Source organism: Grus americana, chromosome 5 (assembly GCF_028858705.1).
Source record: "Grus americana isolate bGruAme1 chromosome 5, bGruAme1.mat, whole genome shotgun sequence".
NCBI classification, from domain to species: domain Eukaryota; kingdom Metazoa; phylum Chordata; class Aves; order Gruiformes; family Gruidae; genus Grus; species Grus americana.
This window is the reverse complement of record NC_072856.1, coordinates 33,963,623-33,988,380: the sequence shown is the minus strand read 5'-3', so window position 1 is coordinate 33,988,380 and position 24,758 is coordinate 33,963,623. Positions and strand designations below refer to the sequence as shown.

At 45.4% G+C, this 24,758-nt stretch overlaps 2 protein-coding genes across 12 annotated transcripts in view; both read left to right on the top strand.

Annotated features, from left to right (window-relative positions):
- TMEM229B (transmembrane protein 229B) overlaps positions 1-15,156 on the top strand; it is a 34,678-nt gene extending 19,522 nt beyond the window's left edge. For 2 of the 3 annotated variants that reach the window (XM_054826034.1, XM_054826033.1), the window contains exon 2: positions 11,410-15,156. In XM_054826034.1, coding sequence (XP_054682009.1) covers positions 11,437-11,940 — 504 coding nt within the window. In that variant the 5' untranslated portion in view covers positions 11,410-11,436 and the 3' untranslated portion in view covers positions 11,941-15,156. Of the gene's footprint in view, positions 1-9,867; positions 10,319-11,409 lie in introns of those variants that run through there. The other variant, XM_054826035.1, reaches the window with a different exon arrangement.
- RAD51B (RAD51 paralog B) overlaps positions 1-24,758 on the top strand; it is a 467,347-nt gene that overhangs the window by 8,423 nt on the left and 434,166 nt on the right. The gene's annotated exons all lie outside the window — the stretch shown is intronic.

Here is a 24,758-nt window from a genome sequence, read left to right as displayed (position 1 = left end):
CTGAAAAACAGAATAAATAGCATTCTGGTTTCTAGACCTTACTTCTGCAGCAGCAGCAAATAAGAAAGGTGACATGGTATGACATGTTCTTTGAGGCACAGGATGTCTTTCTATGTTTGTTTCTGCAGACCTATGGTACCTTGATTTACTGACACCTGTCTGCTCCTTCTGATAGTAATATTAAGGGAATATATGTCTTACTGTGAAGTATTCTGATACAGCTGAAGATGCAAGGAATTCAGTTGTCTTCAACTTCAGCTTTAGGAAGGTAGGATGTGCAATTTCATGTATAGTGTTACCATTTGGGACAGATGGGAACATTTGGAGCCTTCAGCCAGTGGCGTGTGCCTGCTAGCCCAGGGCTGAGACTGCTGCAGACGATATGCAAGAGCCTGTTCCTGTTGCTGATCATTCGGTCGGGGTGCTAGTCAAATGATAGCCAAGCCCCGCTGCAGTGCCAGGTTAGTGGAGACAGGTTTTTAAATGGTTGTCTTCCTTTTTTTGTAAGGGCCAAACAGGTCAGTGCAGATAGTCTGGCTATATTCAGCCATTTTCTCTTCTTTCTGCATGCAGCAGCTGCTTAGTTTCGGACAGAAGGGAGTGCTGAACTAGAGAAGCACAGTGAACTCCTGCCTGCAGAGCAGAGTGGAATTTACTTTCAGTAAAACTAAAATCGTGTCTTATATCAAGAGAAGCTGTTACTAATATAGCCATCTAAGCTGAGTCATCTGAGACAAGAGACTGGTAGAGAAGCAGTCTTGACTTACCTTGGTACCTTTTATTGTTGGGGTTTTGTCAGCTGTCTGACAGCATATGCAGCCAAGAGTCATAATCTCAGTTTTTCTCCCAGTGGTCTCAGGATTATTTTTCATCCCAGAGCAGCCTTTTGGTCCATATCCCACCATCTTCCTCTTCCTCTCTCCATTCTTCTCTATTCCAGGAACTCAGCTTCCAAGCAAGACTCGCAAAGAGTACATCTCCTCTAAGTCAAGCATGGATCTGTACTGCCAGGTTAGCTTTGCCACTGAACAAAACTCCGATTCTCTGTTCCAGCTGCACCACTTCTACAAGCGCTAGTGTAGGAAGATAACGTGGCTAAACTGCTCTGATGTAACTTTCATAAGTCTTTTATCTGTTGCCCTGTTTGGCCACTGAGAGACTTTTTATGTGCCATCCCCATCTCTTCTGACTTAGATGTCTTGTCCATACCTGAACACTGCCTCTTCACAGCGATTGGTCAGCAGCTCAACAATGAGATGACAATAGCCTCACTTCTCCAGGCCACTTTCCAGCCCCATTGTTCTCAAGGACAGGTTCTTGCAAGGCTTTCCCCAAATTAATTCTTACCAGCTATTCCTCTCTTTCTATGCTTTTGCTCACTGAATCCTAGAGGAGTCAATACAAATATAATAGTAATTTTAAGAACCAAGCAAGAAAATTGCTCAGCCTTCTACTGCGGCATCTCTCTGTGTGTGGGCTCAAATTCAAGTCTCCTTTTATCATTGAGCTTTGACCTTTTGCAACTACCATCTTTCTCCAGCTGAGAGTGGAAAATGTCTTCTGTGCAGATTGACAGCTGATAGGAGTGAAGAGGTGAGTAGTATTTTTACCTCCTTGCTGAGTTTAGGATTAGAGTGAGCAGTTCTTAAGGGTTTTCTTTTCTAAGGTGGAAGCTTAATTCCTTTTTCAGGTGTTTAGCACGTAGGTGGTATGAACATGATGCAGTTAAATTCTGTGAGTCCTGAAGCAGATGCATGTTAGCTGCTAGTCACAAGAGATGGTTTAGAATTTTTCAGAAGGCTGAATGTGCATGTCAATTCTGGGAAAAGGGGTGAATGTGAGTAGGGTCTCAGCACGTACCACAGCCATAAACTGCTAGACCTGCAAAGCAATTTGGAGCTGTGGTATTGCATTACTTCATGATCTGGGCTACTCTGTGCTATGAAAGATGAATTCCTGGACTCCAGGCGTTCAGAAGCATCTGAAGTATCCCTGTGCACACACATACAGACCCATGCAAAACTGGTATTTGCCAGGCTACTTCTGCCTGCCATTCCAGGAAGCCTCTTATCTCTTCAGACATCAATTTCTTAACTCAGCATTGGTCTGTAAACTTTTACTGCTGCGTCCTGCAGATCCGTCCTTTTCCAGTCACTCAGATTATGAAGGTACAGCCCCAGGGGTGTTTCCCAGCGCTGTTCTTCCAACTGAAACATGCTCCCAGCTGCAGCTTCCCACACCCCAGCTCGTGAGCCAGGGAGCTGGGTCGTAAGGATGCCCCATGTCTCCTCTGACTACAGCTGATGTCACCTTGGTTTGTTTCCAACCGTTTCTGAGCTTCTTACTGCCTCTCTCCCAAATCACACAATTGGACTGTTCTTTCATGCTCTAATTTGGACTGGACTACAGATATCTGCTTTAACAAAGGCAAATCAACCCACTGCCTACATAATTTTTAATTCTATCTACAGATGTATAGATATTTAAAGATAGACAGACATATACATTTTGTCCTTATTTTTTTGCTTATTTGCCCTCTCTTCCCCCTTACTTGAAGGTGCAAAACTCACCACTAATTTATTTGCCCATATGATATATTTCCACTGCTGATTACATACTTTGCAAGGCAGCGATGGTGTGATTAATCCCCATGGCATGCTAATTGGTGGGCACTAGTGGGACAAACTCTGGGAAACTGCTCAGAGGAGTTGCCTTTCCCAGCTGTAGGCAGGGTTGCCTATTTGAGGATCTTGTCAGACATGGTGAGATGGTCAGTAAGATTCTGAGATTTATCCTCTTCTACCCTTCCTTTCCAGAATGTTTCTACCTCTGAGGACCTGTCCGAATTTGAAATTAAGAAGATGAGGTAGCCACTGTCTTGGAGGCTCCACAAGGATTCCTTTGGTGAAAAAGAATAATTTAGCAATCTGAGACTGCTCGAGTTTTCTCCTCTGGGGATGTTAGAAGGGAACTTGAGAAATCACAGCCTGGCAAATAGCAGATAGTGCTTGGAAGACCTGGTTCTTTCACATCTCAGCGGTAGTTTAATGTTAGGAAGGAAAATATATATTGAGGAGGAAAATTATTTTCTGTAGAATTGCCATCAAGGGACTTCCAAAAGGGGAAAGAGAGAAGAAAACTGTTAATGACAGTCTCAGGCTGTGTTTCTGGAGGTTCTTAAAAGTGTGCTCCCTCCTGTTTCATTTGTCTTTGTGCTGCCTTCTGCTTGCAAGATTTAAAACTAACTCAGCTTAGACCAAGGTGCTAGGTTTCTTTATGGTCTGCAGCAGTTCTGTTCCTCCTAGATGAAGAGTGACTGTGGTTGCTAGCCGCAGGTGTCTACACTATGCAGTTACCTACTGTCAGTTGGATGCTGGGAGTTTATAAAGGCTTGTGCATGGGTGAAGGGTAATACAAGGAGAGGGAAATAGTTCTTTACAGTTGTGTATATGCAGCAAGAACTGCCAGTAAAAGAAACAGCTAACTTTCTGAAATGCTGCTTTGAGCTTTACCTGCAGCAAACTAGGAGAGACTGCCTTGGATCTGTCAATAATTCTAATATTTTTTTTTTGTCTTTTTACACACACTGCTGTTCTTCACAGATTTAAGTGACTTGGACTGTGTCAGGGTATTAGCAGGCTAGGATTTTAGATACTCTTACTTCACTGCCTTGATCATAATATTCTTCTCTGCCAAGCTTCATTTTCAATGTGAAATGTGTTTGGATTTTTTGTCATTTTTTTTGCCAAACCTGGCTCTCCTCCATTGCATGCTGATTCCGACTTGTTACTGCAGATTGTTCAGAAGAGCTGGACTAAGCATATTTATTTGTTACTGATACTGACCTCTGTGAGTTGTACAAATCAATTTATTATTGTAGCGTTGGAGTGGACTGGTATATTTGCTTTTCATTTTGCTTTGGAAAGAAGATAAGGGCATTTGCTAAGAAAAAAACCAACAACAAACCTTTTCATAAAAGAACTGTCTGAATTTCCAAACAGCTTTAAGAAACAATATAAGATGGGTGACACATAATGTCTTGACCTTAATGTTGTCTCTTCTTTACATCTGTTGGCTCTCTAGTGACAGTGGAAAGGGTATTGGCTATGGCAAATTCTTGTGAACTCTCAGCACGTTCTCAGGATAAATTTTTTCTCTCCATTCTTCATTCTGTTTTTGGTTGCTTTGCATGATGTGCATTCTGTTCTTTGAATGTCAGATTTGCTTCAGTCAGCTAATACAACATGTTAAGCTCAAGCTTTCAAAACCAGCTATGAATGTACTGGAATGCACAATTTGAAATGAAGGGGCCCAGCCCCCAGGACCTTATGAGTCAGGCAGCTGCCCATCAGGAAACTATGAGTGTTCAGACCTAGGCCTGAAGTTGTGGGCTGTAAACTCGCTTTTGAAAATAGGTTTTAGGAACTCAATTCTGCTCTCACTGCAGAGAATAAAGTTAACCTGGACTTACTGTCCAGATTAAGATAATGGTGAATCCAGCAACTGAGCACCCAAATTTGGAGGATGGCTGATAGACATTCTCAGGGCAGGTTGTGCCCCCGCAGACATGCCATCTCCGTTAGGGTAGACCTTCCATAGTGCTGGTCCCCTCCTCCACAGCGTTAGTGGGGAGCTCCGCTCGCTTCTACAGCGGGGTCCTGGCTTCAAAGCCTCTTCTTGCTTGTTTGAGAGCTGTGGTGTCAGCAAACATTGGGGACTCGGCAGGGCAGCTTCTCCAAACAGGGGAGAGCAGCAGGTAAGGCACAGGAGTCTTTGAGCAACAGTCTTGGAGAGGGACATGACCTTACCTGAAAAAGATGCTGGGGAGATTCAGGGGTAATACTTGTAGAGGCTGAGTTTGGACTCAGTCATTTTTCACAGATTCGTCTTGCAAGTCTGCTGCTTGCTTGACTCTTGAGGGGTCTTAACTTCTATCAGGAACATAGGAAGCATCCCTCTTGGTCACTAAATAAAGAGCTGCCACCTTAATTTGTTCTCAGGTTGGAGGCTAAGGTGTGTTTGAGTAACATGATGCCCTGCCTGAGGCAGGGCATGGGAAGTCAGCTTTCTGACTTCTACTGCCATTCATGAGATCGCATTAGTAAGAAAACTATTCTTTAAACTAGCTGCATCTTGACGCTTTCTCTTTGTTCTCTGAAAAGCACCCCCCACCATCCCTCCCCCCCCCCCCACTTTACACTCCCTCCCAAGAAAACTCTACCTTTCTCCTTCCCATTGTGAAATGGTGCTTTCTGGGCAGCCCACACACAGGCATTACCGGTAAGAACTACGCTTCCCCATGCCTTTGGCTTAGTCTGGTAATTGGATTCATTTAATCTCCTTTTGTCATCATTCTTTTTTACTGTATCCCAATTCTCTTTGGAACAGATTTGAAAGATAGGCAGGGATCAGAGGCTGTCAGCAGGTACAGAGTGAACCGGGCGAGGGAACGAGGAGTGGCAGGGAAATGATATGCCTTCTGAGGGAACGGAGCTAGAGACAGAAATGAGGAGAAAATGCAGATTGGAAATGGGCTGTGCTTTCTGACTCACAATACATGGCAGTGTGGGTAGAACTCAGAGGAGGGGAAACAATGTGCATCCTAATGGAGATGGAGTCCAGAGTGAGAAGCAGGAAAACCAGATGATTAATACATTCAGAACTGACCAAAATCCCAGGACTCCCAGATCCATCCTGAAAACGCTAAGAGTAAGGAATGGACGTCAAGTCTGTATTTGGAGACATCTGTCTGTGGCATGCTTTTAGCTTCATTGCAGGGCTTGATTAATCGATCTGCTGGAACTATTCCACACTTCAGTACAGCCAAAATTCTATTTTCTGAGCCACAGTTAATTGAGGCTCTCAGTTACCTGAAGGATGAATATCTCCTCAGAGTTATGACTTCAGCACATAAGTACCACTAAGACTTTACTGCATAAATCTTTAAACACCGATGAACTAATGTCTTGGGGCCAAATCCAGCACCAGTGTTCTGTAAATCTTTATTCCTCATGGTTTGTGTGAGATTTACATGAAAATGTTGAAGCCAGATTTGCAGCACGTTCATTGAATGTTGTCCGTGGTTACAAAGGCATGCTTATTTGGTGTTTATTCACAGGGAAAAATGCAAAATAAGAGAGGAAGAATTGCATTTAAAAAGGTGTTGCCCAAAAATGCATGTAACTTTTCATCAACACATCCTTGTATCTACTTTCTCTTAGTTAAAGCAAAAAAGCAGATACACATCTGATTCTCCCAGTCTTAAGGAAGAACACAGTAGTTATAATGGTGTGCCAATGAAAGTAATTCAAAAAGTCATGAAGAATGGTTACTTTTACATAAGTACTGTTTGGGTAAGAAGGGTCTGAGGAAGGAGAATATCCTGAGCAGTAGAGCTTATGATCCAGGCAGCAGCAGGTGCCCTCTACTTCAGAGCTGTCTGCTGCTCACAGTCCTGTCATTTGGAGTATCCTACTACATATGTGCCTCCTCTATCTGCAGTTACTCTTTCAAATTAAAAAGGAATTATGACATGTAACATAGGGTTATAGATGTGTCCAAGGCATTTCTTAGAAATATAAACATGCATGTTATAAAACTAAATCTTATTAGTAAATACTTCAAATATGAATTTGTAAAATAATACTGTGCCCTAATTTTTTAACTGGCAGAAGCAGCCAGGCACTAAGAATAAGGAACTTCCCGCAGTATTTCAAGTTCACCTGTGGTGAATCAAGTAGCTGACAGAATTTATAGCCTCAGGTCATCACTAATCAGGGCAATTGCCTCATGGAGGTTTTTTGTTTGTGTTTTTCTTTTATTAGCACTTCAGAGTTAATTCAGAGTATTTTGATGAGGTCTCATTATACCTGTCCAGAGGCTGTGAGTCTAAATAATTCTGCTGGAGTAGAGGGAATAGAGACAATCTGGGAGAGACTTTTTGGAGCACAGTTTGGCTTGGTAGCGGGGAAACAGGCAGAAAGCCATCGCAAAGGAGAGCTTTGAAGAAAAATGAACCAGGCAGTGCTCAAGAACTTAATGAGGCATGAATATGACATGCACTGATGTCTCCCCTGCAGTGCTTGTGTGTCACAAATCTGCCGTTACTTCTTGGTCTCCCATCAACCCGTTTTCCAATCACTTGCCTCTTGCCTGCATGGGCTGTGTCACCTGCAAAACCGAACGTGAGTATGAAAGTGCTCCTCTTGCAGAAGGGTCTCGCGCATGAAGCGGGGCAGTCTGGGATTTATGTCCTTTCTCCTTACTTGGCCTGGTGCATCAGGTTTAACTGTATCTTACCTCAAACTAGGGGATGATGAATATCGATTTCAGAGTCGATATTCTAAAATACAAAAGTACAATAATGGTGGTGTTACAATATTATTTTCTTGCAGCCCTAAGCCAGAGTCCTGCCCTGATCCTCTGAACCAGATTTCTGTAAAGACATGGCCCTTCGTACTCTTCCCCCTGTTACGCCCATGCTTGTTCACTGCAGGTGGAGGGGCTCTTGCCCCCTGCGTTGTCGGCAGCGTTATCTGCACAGGCAGGGCAGTCGGGGAAAGGACTGCATGTTCCTCTGAGGCCCATGTGTGGTTTCCATAGACTTGCCTTTTTTCTTCTATCAGCAAGGCTGGAAAAGAAGGTCCTATTGGAGAAGGAGGGAGAATTCCTGTGCTGGCTTAGCTCAGCCTTCCTAATAACACTGTATTAGAGGAACTATTTCTGCTTTAGCTGCTTGAAATGTAATTTGCCGATGATGGAAAGCATCTTCACAGCTTAGAATTTAGAAGCTCCCTGTTTTCCACACAACAACACAGTGTAAGCAGCCTGAGTGCAAGCACGGCCGTCCGTGTGCAGCCTCCAGGACTTGTTTGCTCTCTGCCGAGACAATTGCGTAGGTGGCAGCTGCGTTCCTGGTTTTCAGGAAGCTGCTGCCCGTCCCACTGTAACTACCTCAGTGATGAATGTAATTTGTTTTCCTCAAGAGACTGAATAGCTATCACACATTCAGAGCTTTTTGGTCTGTATTACTGTCACTCCATTAAAAGTTTTGCATCACCAAGTTCAATTATCTACTTCAGGCTTTTCACAAATCTGCATCTTTTACTGAATCCAGTCTTGGCCTTCTGTTTGGATGCTTGTCCCACTAATGTCCTGCAACTACTTTTCAGCTTGATCCTTTTATCATGAATTGCTGCCTGATAAAACAACACTTTTCTCCTTCATTTCACTCTTGAGACCTTGTGCTGTATTGCCTACCAGGCACCAGCCAATTCGGTATGGCTGGGAAATAAGATGCTTGGGAACAGCTGCAATTTTAATTGTTTTCTAAATGCTCAAGTGACTTGTAACCATTACATTGTGCAGTCCCCAACTTGTGCAATGGTGTGCAGCTTGTAGTCTCCCTAGGTATCCTGCATTCCCTTCTATGTCTTACTGTGTACTTTTTATTTTGAATTAAGTATTTTACAGGAGGAGCTGTGATTTATGGATTTGCTTAGTGCCTAGCACAGTGAAAGCAGTTTATGTTTGGGCTACCACACTTTGGCATCTGTCCTGTCTTGGGATGATCTTAATCAGCAGGCAGGCTGTGAGGACTCTTTCAAGCGTATCCTAAGAAGGAAGTTCCCATCAAGGCTGGGCTGACTGGGCATGTGACACTAGAAGGCAAATACTGAGACAGTGTCAGAGCATTGGTGCTTGTCTCCTTGCAGCTGTGGTGAAAGGCTCAGGATTCAGAAGTAGTCAACAGCCGTCTTTGCAATGGGTTTACTTGTATTGTAGATGTTGTCCCAGACCTGGTCTAGCTTCAGTTATTAGACTTCAAGTGTAGTGGCTAGGTATTTTGCAAAGTGTAAAAAAGATACAGAGAATAAATAGATAATTATTAAGTCTGTGGTGTAGAACCAGGTAAGAGAAATCTGCATTGCACGGAGGAAATACTGTGGGGTAGAACAGGACGTGGCTTGTTGGATATATTTGTGTGAGTCTTTTGCTTTGGTGGGCAGGTGTAAGGCAACGGAAATAATTAGCGAGGGGATCCTTGGAATAAAAAGAGAGGGACTGAGAGGGAAGGATCTTCTGTGCATTTGATCCAATTTGTGAAAAGATTTTCAAAATTACAAGGAAAACCTTACAGATGGTACTGCATGCTGTGGATGCTCCCGGCCAACAGTTCAAATATATGTCATGTAAAGCTGGAGAGGGAAGTGCAAGGACTAAGGACCATGAGTGGAAAAATCTTAGAAAGGCTTATTGAAAAGAGGAAAACCGTACAATCCCTTGACAGCTTAGTAAAAACTTTACAATAATTTTCTTCCCTGGAGAATGACGTTCCATATTTCCTCAGTGCCTTACCTAGCAATAGGTATGACTTCTAAGGCTTCTGCATCTTTTGATGTCTGTCTCCTCAGATATTAAAAACTTCTCCCTTCCTGCTGCAGCCATATATCCCCATTCTGACAAAGATACCTGCAGTCCATTTCCTTCTTACTGCTTTCCCTTAATCCTGTACCTCTGACTATTGATTTGTTCTTGAAATTATGTGAGAATAGAGGAATGATATAAGGAGTTGAACTGCTAAGCTTATCAACTGTGCTGGCAAACTAAGTAACATTATGTTGACAAACTTTCATTCTCCTCAGAGAGAAAGTTTGTGGTGCCCTTTAAACACCAGCTTCTTGTGGACCCTGTGGAGATACACCCCATGCATATTTCTCATGTGCTGCCTCCACTGCTGTCCTGTAGGGTCTTTTGGGACTAAACTGTTAGGACACGAGGGAATTCCTAGCGACTCCTTAGTCTTTTACCCACAAGCGCACAATGTGCTGTTGACCTGGATCTGTAGCATCTGATGATAGTTCAGTGTCCCCTGTAAAATGGCTTATGCCATTAGGAAGTGGGTCTTTGTTCAAGCACCCACGTCACACGAACTGCCAAGACTTGTTTGGGTGTCCATTTAAGAGAGGAATGAACAGGTCACAGATACAGCTCTGTCCTTTCCACTTTCAATATTCCCCTGTGAATTCTGCCTGTCTTCTTTATGTTCAATATTATAGTTCCTTTTTCCTTATAAACGTTTCTCTTCTCTCACCTCTTACTAGAATTTCAGTCATACTGCATGTTAATACTTTGTTCAGAGAGGCAACGTGTTGGCAGGGCAGGGCAGGAACAGTCTCTTTCCAGATGGCATTGGAATGACCACACGCAACGTTAGCATGGTCCTTTCCTAGCACCTTGTGCCACAGAGCAGACAAGTGCAGAGCAAAGAAGTTAAATAGCGCCTGATGAAGAGTCAAGAGAAACTCAACTTGAAAGAGTAAGTTTCTAAGAACGAAAGAAGTCAAATTCACCCTGTGGTGTAAATCTGTAAGGCTTCAGTAAAATTATACTTAAAATTAGCTTGGGCCAGTGACTGTAGCATGGCAGAGCAGTGCTTAGGACCTTGTAAATCTCTCCAAAAAGTGTAAAAATTAATAGTGCTGAAACAGTTCAGTGATAAGCAAATTGTGCCCTTTCAAAACCTCTTCATCAAGTTTCTTCCTGTAGAGACAATTAGAGTTTGTTCTCATTTCCTATTTATCATGACTAGCCACCTCTCTCTATGTTCAGCTGTTCCTTTTTCTTCTTGTCCTTTGTGTTTGGCTGTCCTGAAGCCAAATCTGAATGGATTTCAATGGCTCTCTTGTGCTTTTTGACTTGGTATCGGGCAGTCTGACACTGTAAGAAAATTATTTTCCAAATCCTAGCCATTCAATGCATGAGTTCTCTAACAGAAGGAATAACAGTTCAGCTGAATAACAGGTGCAAGGTGTGGTGTCTGAAAGTGTAAAACCTCTGAAACTTTCTCCTCCAGTTTCTGTAGCTCCCATCAAAGCTTAGTTTTTCACTGCAGTAAACATTTTGTGTATAGAGACTGTAATGACAGCTGGAGAGGCCCAGCTCTTCAACACTGTGTTCATCCGATCTATTCCATATTAGAATCAGAAAAGTAGGGGACAGTGCTGTCTCTTAAAAAGAGCAAAAAGGTGATGTGCGCTCCTTGTGAGATGACTGTATTTTTCTACTGACTTGCAACCAGTAAGTTCTTTGGCAGCCTCACCCCTGGCAAAGCCCTTTTACCTGTCAGCTCCCTCCTTGTCGCCAGTGCAATACCAGCTGCGTCCCGCTTCTCAGGCAGAGCGGCATACGTTGTCCAAGCCCATTCTGAGACTCAGAGCCCGGTAAGGTGCCACCTTTTCCTAGGACTTAAAATTTGCTGCGGTAAAAATGAGATGATTTAAAATTCACTTCTTTCTCAGTTTTGTCCTTTGTGGATGTTAGGAGTTGGTGTGTGTTGCCATCTGGGGCATAAGGACTTGTGACATCCTTGTTGACTCCTCTCCCTCTCTCTCTCTCTCTCCGTTTCAGAGTGCCTGCTGGGGTGTGTGCAGAAGAATGGCTGCGGCAGAACCTCTGACCGCTTTCTCCCGATGGTACCTCTATGCCATTCACGGCTATTTCTGTGAGGTGATGTTCACGGCTGCCTGGGATTTTGTGGTCAACTTTAATTGGAAGTTTCCAGGCGTTACCAGTGTGTGGGCACTCTTCATCTATGGCACCTCCATCCTCATTGTGGAGAAGATGTATCTATATCTCAAAGACAAGTGTAACATTTTAGTGCGCTGCTTCATTTACACACTTTGGACATACCTCTGGGAGTTCACCACCGGCCTCATCCTACGCCAGTTCAATGCCTGCCCATGGGACTATTCCCAGTTTGATTTTGACTTCATGGGCCTGATCACCCTGGAGTATGCTATCCCATGGTTTTGTGCTTCTTTCATTATGGAGCAGCTGGTGATCAGAAACACCCTGCGCTTACGATTTGATGAGACTGCTGAGCCGGGGGCCCCCACTGTCCCCATTGCCTTGGCCAACGGCCACGTGAAGACTGATTGAGTAGTGACTCAGAACCACACTTAGTAATCTGAGAGAGCCCAGACCTCTACCACAGACTGTCAGCTCTGGCTCCGAGGTACTGCTCCTTGCTGTATGATAAGATTCATAAACCCCATTTTTCTAATGGGGGTGTGCATGGGATATACCAGAGAAAAAAAAAAAAGGAACCAATAGATTTTCTATGGATTTTACTCTTTGGGCTCCAAGGACCAATATCAGTTACTTGTTAGTTAGGTCATTTCTGATTTTAACTTATTACAGGTGAAAGCAGTCCTTTTGCTTACACTTTTATGTGGAGAAAGAAGAAAAAGAAATGCTACGGTGGAAGTGCATACAAAAAGAGAAAAGCTAATTAGCGGATGGGCATGGACACGCCAGCTAAGTTAGTGATTGGCTTACTCCATTAGGCAATATTCAGGTGCTTGCTTGCAACCAATACCTCCCGTGGGACCTGAGATGCTGCAGGAACAAGGAAAATCCAGCTGCTGTTGAGAAGAACCTAGGACTGGCAGTTTGCTGGGGAGGTAGATGGTGTTTCCCTCGTGAGGTCCCATTGGCCTCTCCCCAGGTTCTTTGTTGCACCATGAAATAATTTGGTGCTGGACATCTTGCTGAATTTATACAGATCTCGTACTCTTTGAAATCTCAGTCCTGATACTCACTAGAATTTTTTTTTTTGTTAATAAAGGCCTTTTTTGCCGAGTGAATTTTACCATAATCTGTGCAATCTGAATCTTGGCAAAAGGCTCAAGAAATAGCGTAAGTCTTCCCATCTCCTCTGTCCCCCCAAAGCAGACCTTGCCTGAAGGTCTGTTGCAGATTCCAGCTCCCATCTCAGCTGTGCAAACCTTGTCGAGACCATACAGGCCACAAGAGTTTTCTGCCTTCCTTCCCAGGGATCCTCTGTTTCTGGTGATGTTGATGACTTAGTCTGGCTGCAGCCCATTGTATTTGAAAGTCAAAACCTTCATGTGGCTAACATGGTATCCAGGATTCGGTCCTCTGGCACTGACTCTCACCTTCCTTCAGCACTGGCAGGTCTCGGCTCAGTTCTGCCCAGTGTTCTCCTCAGTGTGTCAAGAGGATTTGCTTTTTCTTCCCAAATTCTGCTTTAAATAACCACAGCCATATTGTCAAAACAATAATTGGAGGTAGCAAGAGATATGCCATGCTGCCTGATACATTATTTAAATAAAAACAAAAAAAAATCCCTCTCTGAAGGGCACTTCTTCATGCTCTGCCTGAGTGAGACTTCAAGTTAAGAGTGCAAGAGCAGCAGCAGAGATGTGGAGCAGGAGGGAGTGCTGTGGTCCATTGCAGAACTACCTGCACCAGGGACAATCTGAAATTTAACCTACTGGGGACATTCAAGGAATATAGGGAGAGTTGTAGTGCTGGGAAAGTGCTTGATAGTGGCAGCCACAGGTTCATAATTCATTCTGGCAAGTCTTGGCTTTCGAAGTTAGCAACAAACGTGGAGCTTCCATCTGTCAGATGTATCTCACTCCAGACTATCTCACTCCAGACTGGTTTATGGGGGAGGCTTGCTGTAGTTGCCCTGCAGGGCCAGGTTAATTTTAGGTGTTCTTCCACCATAGTCAACAGAGCTGCGCCAGGGATCAATTTGGCTTGAAATGCAAACATGTGGGTGTGGTTGTGGGATTCCGCTCTTGCATTGAGAATAGCCAGGCTACTTCTGTGCGGGTTCCCTGTTTCTGGTAGGGGGTGCTCAGCTGTGAACCTGCTCCTTGCCCTGGGACGTCCATTCCTGAGGAGAAAAGCACTCTGACCCTGTGAGGAGAATTGCTTGTTGGTTCTGCTGTTATGAAGGCAGTGTTAAACCTTTGTGTATCACACAGAGTGCAATTATTTTATTCCTCCCCCCCCCCTTTCTCATACGGCATCCATTGCTGGCAATGGACACATGAAAACGCTGGCGGCAAGGAGTTAATAAAATCTGCCGCAGGGTATGCAATGTCTCCTGAAGCACCCAGAATACTTAGGTGGGTATTTAGAGTTCCCTTTTTATAGCTCATTAAATTAAAAGAGAACAAACACTAAACAGATTTTTTTCCCTGCTGTGATGCCAGTATTATGAAATCAGAGGAACAGTATGTAGTTTATCAGCCTTGATGGTCTTGGGCATGTAGACCCAGGGAAAATAGTCACCTGACACTATATATGGGGGGAAAAAAGAGATGAGATTTGTACGTGGGATAGTGTAGATGAGCTCTACTGGACCAGAACAAGAATTGCAAGGTGTGGTTGAGAGTTGGGATCTCTCTATTTTGGTTCTGATTCTGTCAGGGTCGCTGAACACAGTGTCTAAAGCTGGGTTGTCCTGTCACAGTATAGCTTAAGTGTGGTGTCGTGCTACCTCCTACACCACCCCTGCATCATCTGAAACCCTCAGCTTCACAGAAACATCCTTAGGATCCCTGCTTTCTCCTTAGCTGTTACAAAACTCTTTAAAAAGCTTAAAAGGAGTTAGCAACGTGGTTTGGTGACTCCCAGCTGCAGCTGGGACTGGTGGAGGAGGAGCGGCTGTCCACAGAACTAACTTAGTGCACAGTAACAGTCATATGTCTTGACTTTAGAAGGTGCCTGCTAAATGACACTGGTTTTGCTCAGTGATGTAATATTTAGATGATCAAACTACAGAGGGGTTTCCCAGCAGCATCTAGTATCTTATTCCATTATCCTTATTGCCTGTGCCATTGTAACAGCTATGGTAGTCTGCTTTCCACTGGTGTTCGACATGTACCACCCAGCTACTGTGTCCTCATAGAGCGGTAATTTACACCCAGAAGTGCACTTTACTTGCAGCTTGCACACCAGAAACAGAAAGGGACCCAGCAAATTCTTAAATCAATTAAAATAATTATACATAATACTATGTACTAATGCAGCAGGATTAGCCAGACTTCTATCTGAGCAACGTGGCTATAGTCAGACCTTTGTCTTTTCTGCAAAACCTCCCTTTTTAATACATGTGATGCTTCTTATAACATCCTACAGAAGTGCCCAGAGCACGTTACTGGGGTCTCAGTGGCAGCTCAGCAAGAGCTTGGGAGCTGGACTGAAGTTGTAGAGACATTTCCGTTAAGAAGGAAAAAAAAAACGCACAAGGCCTAACATTTGTTTGTATGTGTATCTTCCTCAGTAGATTAAAGTTGCCTGTTTTGAGTTCACCAGCAATAAAAAAATCTTGTGATTTATCTACCTTGTCCTAACTGCAGTAGGAGAGAGTGGCCCATCGCTGCTTTTCTTTTTGGGGGGGTGGGGGTGGTGGGATATGGACTCCAATTACCCCAAGGTTCCAGTTTGGCCTCCCTTTCCTTGCTGGTCTCTTGTACGATCCACCCTAACGATCTCAAAGTACATGATAAAATACAGAGTCTGGTGTCTTGTGCACAAGAGGCAGTTCAAGCATTACTGCAATGTCTGTTCATACTCTGAAGATCTTGCCAGAGGGAAATAGTTGATTTACAGCAGGACCAGACTGCCTTTTGGCCTTTGGTGTTATAATTGAGAGAAATGTGTACATATGTACCAGGTACTATTGCGCCTTTGGTCTGAGTGCATTTCGTAATTAAAGTGGAATAATCCAATCAAGGTTTTGCTTGCCTAGTCCTGTGACTATAAAAGGTAAAAAAAAAAAAAAAGACTGCAGGGCTTTAAGTGCTTTGAGAATTAGGAAGTGGGTGACTGAAGTCCTCTCGGGTTCAATAGCATTGCTCTGCTGCTGACTGGTTTTCTGAAACCTGCATGGAAAAAAAGGGGATTTCTTTGTTCACCAGAACTTCTGCCCTTTCTATACTATGAATAAAACATGAGCCACCACCAAGATGTGAACTGAAACCAAATGTTTTTCTATTTTAGTTTATCCTGGGCCCTGAATACATGCAATATGCCCTGTTTTCAAGGGAGAGGCTTGCAGACCTGAGTGCTTCAATTCTGCCTGCCTTCCACCTGAGAAGGAAACTATTCTCTTCCCTTCCCCCACATCAGCAGCTGCCAAATCCTCCTGTGATCCATCCCGTTGTAGAAGAAAATCTCTCTTCTGCTGCAGCCCCTGTAAACCAGAAGCTGTTCCCACTGTGCATCCCCCCGCCCAGCTGGTTTGGCACCTAATGTCCAGGTAGGGTCACAGAGCTGGTGAGACCTCGGGGAGCGTTGTCCTTGCTCAGCAAATGGCCTCCACTTGCACCTCTCTTCCCTTACTCCCCTCGGAATGTCCTGAGCCAGCCCCTGGGAAAGAGACCTGCCCTTCCTTCCACCTGGGAAGGAAGAGTGGAGCAAGCTCTGCTGCTGCCCCAGGGCCTCAGCGCCAGTCAAGGTTTTACACTAACAGAGGTCAGTCTCCACTTGGGCAGGGGAACTTTGATTTTAGAGCTGTAAGGCTCATTACTAGCAAGTCATCCACACACCTGGTAGTGAATTTGTACCACGTGGCATGGCTTATTTCGTCTAGGATGGCAAGGGTTTGCTCCATCAGGGGTATGGCCACTTGGTTCACTGTGGACAAGAGGGAAGTTACAGAAGCAAGTGGTGTCCCCAGTAGCTGCCCAGCTTTTGGCCCCTGGGCAGCTAGCACAGATGGCAAAGGCAAAAGTCCTTGGGAGGGGCTGGGGATGCACTGCTTAGTTTGTGTCCAAAGGCACCACTGCTTCAAATACAAAGCTGCGCTTTCCCTCTTGAGATCTTTACTACCTGTGGAAATGCAAAAGTTGTCTGCTTGCCCCAAAGTATATGATTGCCTGCTCTTGCTCTGCAGTAGAAAGGATATTCAAAATCTCTAGTCATCTTTTTCTCTAGGTGATTCCTGACTTACATCTTTGTGGAAAAACACCTCACCTAGAGATATACAAGCTAGTGCTCATTAAGCCAGTATAGGTACTAAAAGCCATACAGCGCTGTGCTCCATCCGGCTAAGTTAATCATGCTGAGAAGCAGAATGCCTTGGCCCACAGAGCGTGCTGCCATGTGGCTATACCACTTCAGCACCTGAATTAGTACAAACGCCTACTCAGGAATGCATTTTGCCTTACAAAATCTACTCTTAATTCCATGGGTTCCAGTGGAAACATTTGTCACGCTTAAGAGGGAGAAAGACCGAGATCCTATATTAGCTTCATCACTGCTTATGATCTTACTGGAGAGCATCTTGTTTAAAGTTTCAGCTACTTAAGTGAGACCCTAGAGACCGAATGTGGAAGGTGACTTGTCACAGCCTTGGAGAAGGTCGCTAGCCTCACGCAACTGCAGATGGCATTGCACGTGGTGTGCTGTGCAGCTCCAGTGCACAGCCAGGACGAGCTTCAACTGTACGAGGACTGTGATGAGTAGAGGTGGTGATACGAGCGCTGTCGGTAACGGTGGCAGAGTGAGGACTGGTGGTGACATCTGCATTCCCAAATCTTCAAGAGCTGGACAGGTCGGAAGCAGCTCTTACGTGTTCTCTGTGTTTGGGACTTCTCGCAGGTCTAAAGCAAACTGGCAGGTTTTTAATTCTGAGAGAAGTACACCATTTCCTTGACTCCTTAGTCTGGGGTCTGGGCTGCTCGCTCCTTTTGTAGCCACTGGATTTTCTGATGTGGATGGACTTCCTTAGTGTCTCAGAAAATAGCAATTTTTAAATGGTAATCCCAAATGCTTGACGTCAGTTGGTATTTATGCTTTAGTCAATTTAGGAGCTAAAGAGCCTTAAGTATCTGGTGATGCTGTTTGTTTATACTGTTGTGTGGCATGCTGTCCTGCTTTGATGCTATAATGAAGAAGGAGGAGAAGGAAATACAAGCAATTTGCTCTTTAATAAAAATAAGTAAACATACACAGTTGAGACAATATTTATTAAATATGTGAGTTGAGATACGCATAGTACTTGTAGATCTCTGGCCTTTCAAACATGGGACACTTTCCAACGCAGAATTTCTCTCTCCTTTTTGGTTATCTATATTGCTACTTCAGTATCATTTTTTACCTAGTATTTTGGGGATGAGAGTAACAGTATTTGCCTTTCTTTTTTTGGTTTTCACTAAAGGACCTCAAAGTGCTCTTCACAAACTACTTAAATAATTCTCAGTTCAGGCCTTGAAATAGGTCAGGATTAACCCCAAATAGGGGTTCCATCAGGAGCTGACGGAAATGTCCTGACAGCTCCCAGAAGGTCATTTCAGACCTGGGAAAGGGAGTTTAACATTCTACCTGTTCACCAAGTTTCCATATTTGAGGAGTTAATGAAGTTCCAGGCTGGGGAACTGGGAAAGAGCTACCCGGTTTCCACCATCTGAAGCTGTCCTAGAAATGGTTTTGTACACCATCACATCTCTCTGTCTGCCCAAGTCCGAGCCAGCACATGAAGGGACTGTCAGAGCTGATAGGCAGCACGGCTCCATCTTGTACAACATAGAACTGATTTCCCTCGGTTCGCTACATAATCCCATCTCCATCAGTAGGGTACTTTTGGGTAAATATTGCTAGGGGCAACAAGCCATGTTAGAGGCTAAACTGAGGTGACCATCTGCTCTATCGGCTCGTGTTGTTGCAGTTACTGCAGAGCTTATCTATGTTGCTGCTTCTGTTGTCAGACCACTTGTCTGATACCACAGCTCTTCCTGTTGCTTCTGTTTCTCCATCAGCATCTTTAGCACCCTGTCCCCTTCCATACCTTACCTCTGCTGCCAGTCCATGCTGCAGCCACAGGTACCCTAAGCCTCCTGTCTGAACCTCACCTTTGGCAATTTAACACAAATGGGCTGATTGTCAGTGAGCTGTAGCTTCCATGAAAGCCTGCAACAGCTGCAGTTGTCAGTGCTTTGGAAGCTCAGGGCAGAAAACATTTTACACACTTGCCTTCAGGCACAAGTATAGCGGCAAGTCTGCAATTATTGTTCAGTGCCTTTGCTGTGACATCCACACAATGGTACGTAATAGGCTTTCAGGGCTAAATTCAGCAAAAAGCTTCTCTGGTCAATCTCTCTGAGTTTCAACGTATGTGGAATAATACATAATTTCAACTGATCCTTCATATAAATGCATATACACATAGTGAGTGTGTGTGTTTAGATGCATAAACATAGCTGATGGCCTCCACGCTGCACCGCTGATGGCATCGTAACTTCTGCTGGCAAAGAGCCTTCACCTGCTTAGCTGCCAACAGCAGTCTGGGCTCAGTCACTGCTACTTTCTTGAGCATATGAGATCCTGAGAAGATCCAAAATGAAGCTCTGCATACACATGAAGCAGGTCAAGAGCTGAGTTGACAGCTCTCGACCTTGCAAGCTGTGTGTCTGTGTGCTTTGGTACGTGGGAAGGCCTCAGTTTGATTTGGCAGGAGGTTAAAGCCTCTCATCGATGAGTGTTCAGCTCAGAGAGGGGGGTTAAGCCCATATTTTTCAAAAGTGTTTTACATAAGGTTTTAAGATCAAATTAATGTCTAAGACAAACATGCCATACTATCCAGCTCCATCTTTAAAAAAAAGGAGACTTACTGCCTTGGGGACCTTCTGATGTCTTTGCTAAGGTTTGCCTTCCCCTCTGTCTGCACCCTCTACTGCTAACAAGAGCGGTGTGTACCCAGCCTGAGTCAGACCCATCCACTCCTTTTCCTCAGCTCAGGCATCGACCGAAAGTACTCCCTCCCACCCAGGCGGCCATGCTGATCCTAGGCATCCTTCTGTTCTGCTGCTGCTCCATCTGTTGGCCACTGGTGCCTATCTGCCATCTCTAATCTGTCACGTTGCAAATTCTCCAGGTCAGGACTTGTCTTTTTGCTGTACCATTGATGTGAACCTATCCCCAGCAGGATCTGTAAGTGCTATGATACCACAGTAAGCGTTAAAAAACCAGTCTCTTCAAGTCTTCAAGGGTAAGAGGAAACGTCCCAGCTCTGTTCCACTAATAAAACAGCTTGGCCAAAATGTCCACGAGGCACCTCTGTTGCCCCTTTCTCTCCAGCCTTGTCTCCCAGCATCACACAGGGAGGCAAATCCCCGCTGATGACCCCAGCATGCCAGCAGAGGGGAGCACGGCTGGTGGCACACTAGGAGCTTCTTCCCTGGGACTCCTCTGCAGATGACACACGGGCATCCACGTCAGCCGGATGCTGGCATGCTCTGGCAAACAGATTTTTAATGTTATTGGAAAGTCATCTGGCTCTTCGGCAGAGGCCGATTTGAGTTAGCATGGTAATTATAATTAATTTTTGATTGACAAATGTGCCAACAAAGAACAGCTGCCCTTTGATGTCGCAGTAAAGGCAGCATGGCCCCCAGCACCATGCTTATGGTGAGGCTTTGTGCTGCGTGACTGCTGAAAGAAGCACGGACATCTCCGAATGCCCAGCATAGGCTATGGTTGTCCTGGCCACTGGTCTCTGGGCAAGAGCCAGGCATGCACCCAGCATGACACTGGTGGTGAAGGTGGTGTTGCCACTACACTGTGTTGCAGCAAGGCTGCCTGTGACCTTAACGGCTGCCTGCGAAGCCAGCCAGAAGCTTGGCCGTGGCTGCTGCCATGCATGTTCTATCAAACCCTATTTCTCTGCTTTATCTTCCATCACCCAAGTCCTGTCCTTCCTCTCCACCTCACCAGCTGCCTCCTGGGAAGGTCTCATTGCATGTTAGGGCTTTGGTGTTTGTCTCAACTTCCTGGGTTGGGTCTGGTGACTTAATCCTTCCCACTTGATAATTTTTCCTTTGCCTGGGCTCCACAGCTCTTTGTTGTCACCTTCTCACGCCTCTCTGTTGTCTCTCCTCCTCCTTGGGAATCCCTAATCAGCTCAGCTGTGTCCCCCATCTGGGTGCCCCCATCCAGTTACACAGCTTTTACTGCCATCTCCTCCTCACGTCTCAGACCTCTGCCTCCCTCCTAGCTTGCCGCCATCTCTCCACACCTCCATTTTTCTCAGCTCCTCTAGCATCTCTTCCCGAATGAGTTACCAGCAACTCAAACCGCCCATAGCCAGAGCAGACTTCTGCTCCCCTTTTGCTTCTCATGTTCCCCTCTCTTGTCCTGTCTCCCTGGCAGACACATAGCAACTGGGGGAGGCAGAAACATCTTCGACCTCCTCTTCTCTGCTTCCTTATTTCCCTGGCCTTTATGTCTTACCACCTCGTCCCCATCCCCTGAGGTCTCCCTGCTGGGCTGGTGCTGGTGTCCTGTATGCCTGTTTGCCGTTACTCATCCCGTACACAAGATGTTTTCTTCAGCTGACCTGCTAGAACATACCCTTCTCCCCATGCCAGTCTGTCTCGCCAACCCTACAAAACCCAGCAAATTAAATCATCTGTGTATCTATTTCACATATTTATGAGTGAGATACTAATCCCTGCATAGTGAGAGGGTCATATATACAAAAGGGGAAATGAGGACACCAGCATTAAAGGGAGAAGTGGGGGAAGGGGAGACCAAGAACAAGGGCAGGGCAGATGTCAAGGAGGTGAGTTTACAGTGTGAAAAAAAAACCACAGAAAACTGAAATAACAGCAGATCAGAGTATCACTGAGAAGCCACGTTGATGCTCTTTCCTTGCTAGTTCTGCATTTAAGCTCTCACTTTTTCCTGCTCCCTGCACCTATGTCTTCAGAGCAGAGACCAAGTCCTCCAGCTCACTCAAAAAAATGTATAAAGAAATTAAACGACCAGCAGACACCCCTTTTCTCTGTGCCTTCTGTGATAACCCTTTCACCCCAGTGGGAAAGCTGATCCGTCAGACTGATGCATTTGCGAAGGCAGCCCTCGCAGGCCTCCTCGCCGAATGCTCCGTCTGATCTCCTGCCCCTGTGCGAGCCAGAAAGCTCTTTCCGGCTTCCCCAGCGCAGCTCACGCACTAAGCAGGTCCCAGCGGGCGAAAGATTTGCATGTGATGCCATTACAGTGACCTCCCGAAACTCGGCTCCATTTCCCATCTGTTGTGTGCTATTACTTTCCCAGAGCACAAAAGCAGGTGAAAAGTCTGTTGGATGCCACAGAAACCTCTCAGGCTGCAGCCGTGGTAAAATAACCCTCCTTAATGCAATACAGAGAGATCCTTTTGTGTGCAAGAGCGCCTTTCAGATTGGGTTGGGGTTTTTTATTGCCCTTTAAAGGATTCCGCAATGAGTGAGCTGGAGATTCGACAGTTGCGTCCCACTCATATTTTAACACAATGCAGACAGCAGATGCTTCAAGAAGATTATATTTCTTCATGTACATTGGGTCTCCAGGGAGATTACACATTCAGGGTCAAGGGCTTTAGGGGGCTGGCTCTGCGGCCCCGCAGGAGGATTTTTTTGTTTCAAATACAGCAAAAAATATCTGTAAAGCACAGGGCGTTCTGCCAAGCCTTCTATATGGAGTCAGCAGGAAATGCTGCTCCCAAGAGAGATTTTACCTACAGCTCTGTCAGGGATAGCTTTTATAATAATAATAGCAGTTGATCGGATAGCCCCCCGTGCTGCAACACCTTGCAGCTTGAGTGTCGGGTCTGAGCCTGAACAGAGGAGCAGCGCTTACTCATTGGACTGCAAAAAGGTTGTTCATGTGGGGGAAAACCCTCTGCCTCTGTAAAGGCAGGCAGCAATGGGCACTTTGTAACAGCGTGGTGGTTTTGAAATGCAGATATCTTGGCCAAGGCAATCATCAGCTGGCCAGCACAGAAGATTTTGCAAGGGAGAGAATTATGTCCAAAGATGCAACGAAAGCCCTCACGGGGTCCCCACTGTACAGACTGACAACCCAGAGATTATCTAAGTTTTAAAGAGGTTTTACAAAGAAGTTGCCTCCTCCTCCCCAATCCTGTACAACTCTTAATTTATCTGCTTTGGATATTGAATGATTAAGACTGAGCGAGCCCCTCTAGGATGGGATTTTCCAATTCCACAAGACTTAGGAATCCAAACCTTGACACCAGCCTCTCCAAAATCCAGTCCTGAGAATATCAGTAACTATCAGTAAAATTAAAGAACAGCTACAGGCACTTGAGGGTGCCAGCACACAGCTGCAGTGCCACGGTGCTCAGAAGCCAGCGGAGCCCCTGCCAGCACCAGCCTGGCCCAGGGCATGCGGGTGGTGTTCTCTCAGGCTCCCGCCGGTGGCGAAGCTGGACTATCCCAGCCGCTTGCAAGGCAAAAGCAGATACCAGCACGGACATGGGCCTTCCTGCATCAGTTCCTGAAAAAAAGGAAAAGGTAGCGTCCTTGGTCCCGATTAATTTCTCTGTTGTTCCGTGTCTCATGCAGTCACTCAAAGCTTGCAGGCTCAGCGTAAAAGGCTACTAAATCACGAAAGGAATGTTTTATGCTTGCTGGATGCTGAAATAAGTAACAGCACTGGATGAGAACCAAGGGGAACATGGACCTCAGTTATTACTAAATCCTACCTCAGACAAAGCTGCTTCTAATTTCCATGAGTGTTTTCCTAAGGAAGGAGCAAACATTAACCAAGGAAACTAGGATTTACCTCAAGTGCTGAAATCTGCGTAAGAGAAAGGAGCTGGTTTTAGCAGGTGCCTTCCAAAGCCTGCAGAGCCGTATGGGGCCTCAGTCTGGCTTTGCGCTGCAGCTGGCCTTCAAACATGACCTGCCCCACCATGTTCCCCCCACCCTCACGCATTGAGTTGAATGGTGCCAGAAATGGTAAATGTCAGGAAGTGTTTGTGCGGTGGAACGTAGAAACTGTGGTTAGATAAAGCAGTGATCACAAGAGAGGCTGCGTGTATACTAAAAAGCCCTTAAATGGATGTCATAAATAGCCCTGATTTCTCTCTTTCCCCTACAAACGGCTGCCATGTGCTGCACTCCCCTTATAGGAGAGTAAATTTAGCAATGAAAAAAGGATGGTTCGGGATGCCTGTCAGGATGTGCCTTCCTGGCACCTAGCCCAACCCATTGCTAGGGATCAGCAGCACTGCAGCAGCCAGCCTTGAGGGACTGGGGGGCCAGGACACCCCTGTGACATCTCCTAGGGGAACAAGGAGTCTGTGGTAATTCTCTGTGCTCCCCCAGTCAGCAAACCAGACAGAAACACCACGTTTGGCCATGATGTTTGGATCTAGGTCTAACCTTTTTCAGGCTTGGGGGTAAATGAGTTTCTGAGGGGGTATGCCGGGAGCACTGTTATTCAGAAGCAACGTGATAATAAATCTCATTTTACTCAAGTCATCAGTCCTCCTGCCTTGGTGTATATAAGCAATGTCTTGCTCTTCTTGGACTCCCTCAACATCCACAGTTTTGTGGCTGAAGTGGTGGCAGCAATTTCCTTTTTTCTCCACGTTTGGAACAGGCAGAAGGAGGAACAGAGGCACTGGTAAGCAGGGGAAGTTAGCAGTGGGGAGGAGAGATAGAGGGAATTCATGCCCATCCCAACCTATATTTTCCATTTCTTTGAAAAAATGTAGTTTTGATGTTATGTATTGACTTCGGTTGTTGACAGGCTGCATGAAAAGAGCCAATGTGTTTCTCTAGGCATTTTTGGCAGATATGTAGGAAAGCTATCCAGTTAAGATCAGCAGCTAACCCACCACAGAGCTTAATCTCCAGCCAAAAGCTTAATCCAACAGAAACCGAACATCTGCCCTCCTCAGGCACTATGGGATGGAGACAGAGGTCTTGGCTTCTGGGGTAGCTCCAGAATTGTTCTTCTGACTCCTCCCTGACGGCAAAGCAGGGCATGTGCTCTGTGGTTTAGGTAAGAGACTGCGGTGTGGGGCGGCAGATGCCAGGCTCTCAGAATTACAGCTACAAAACCTCAGACTGAACCATGTGTAGATCTAGTAGAAATAACAGTACCCCTCCCTTGCCCTGTAAAACCTTCTGCTATTTCTGGCCTTTCTCTCC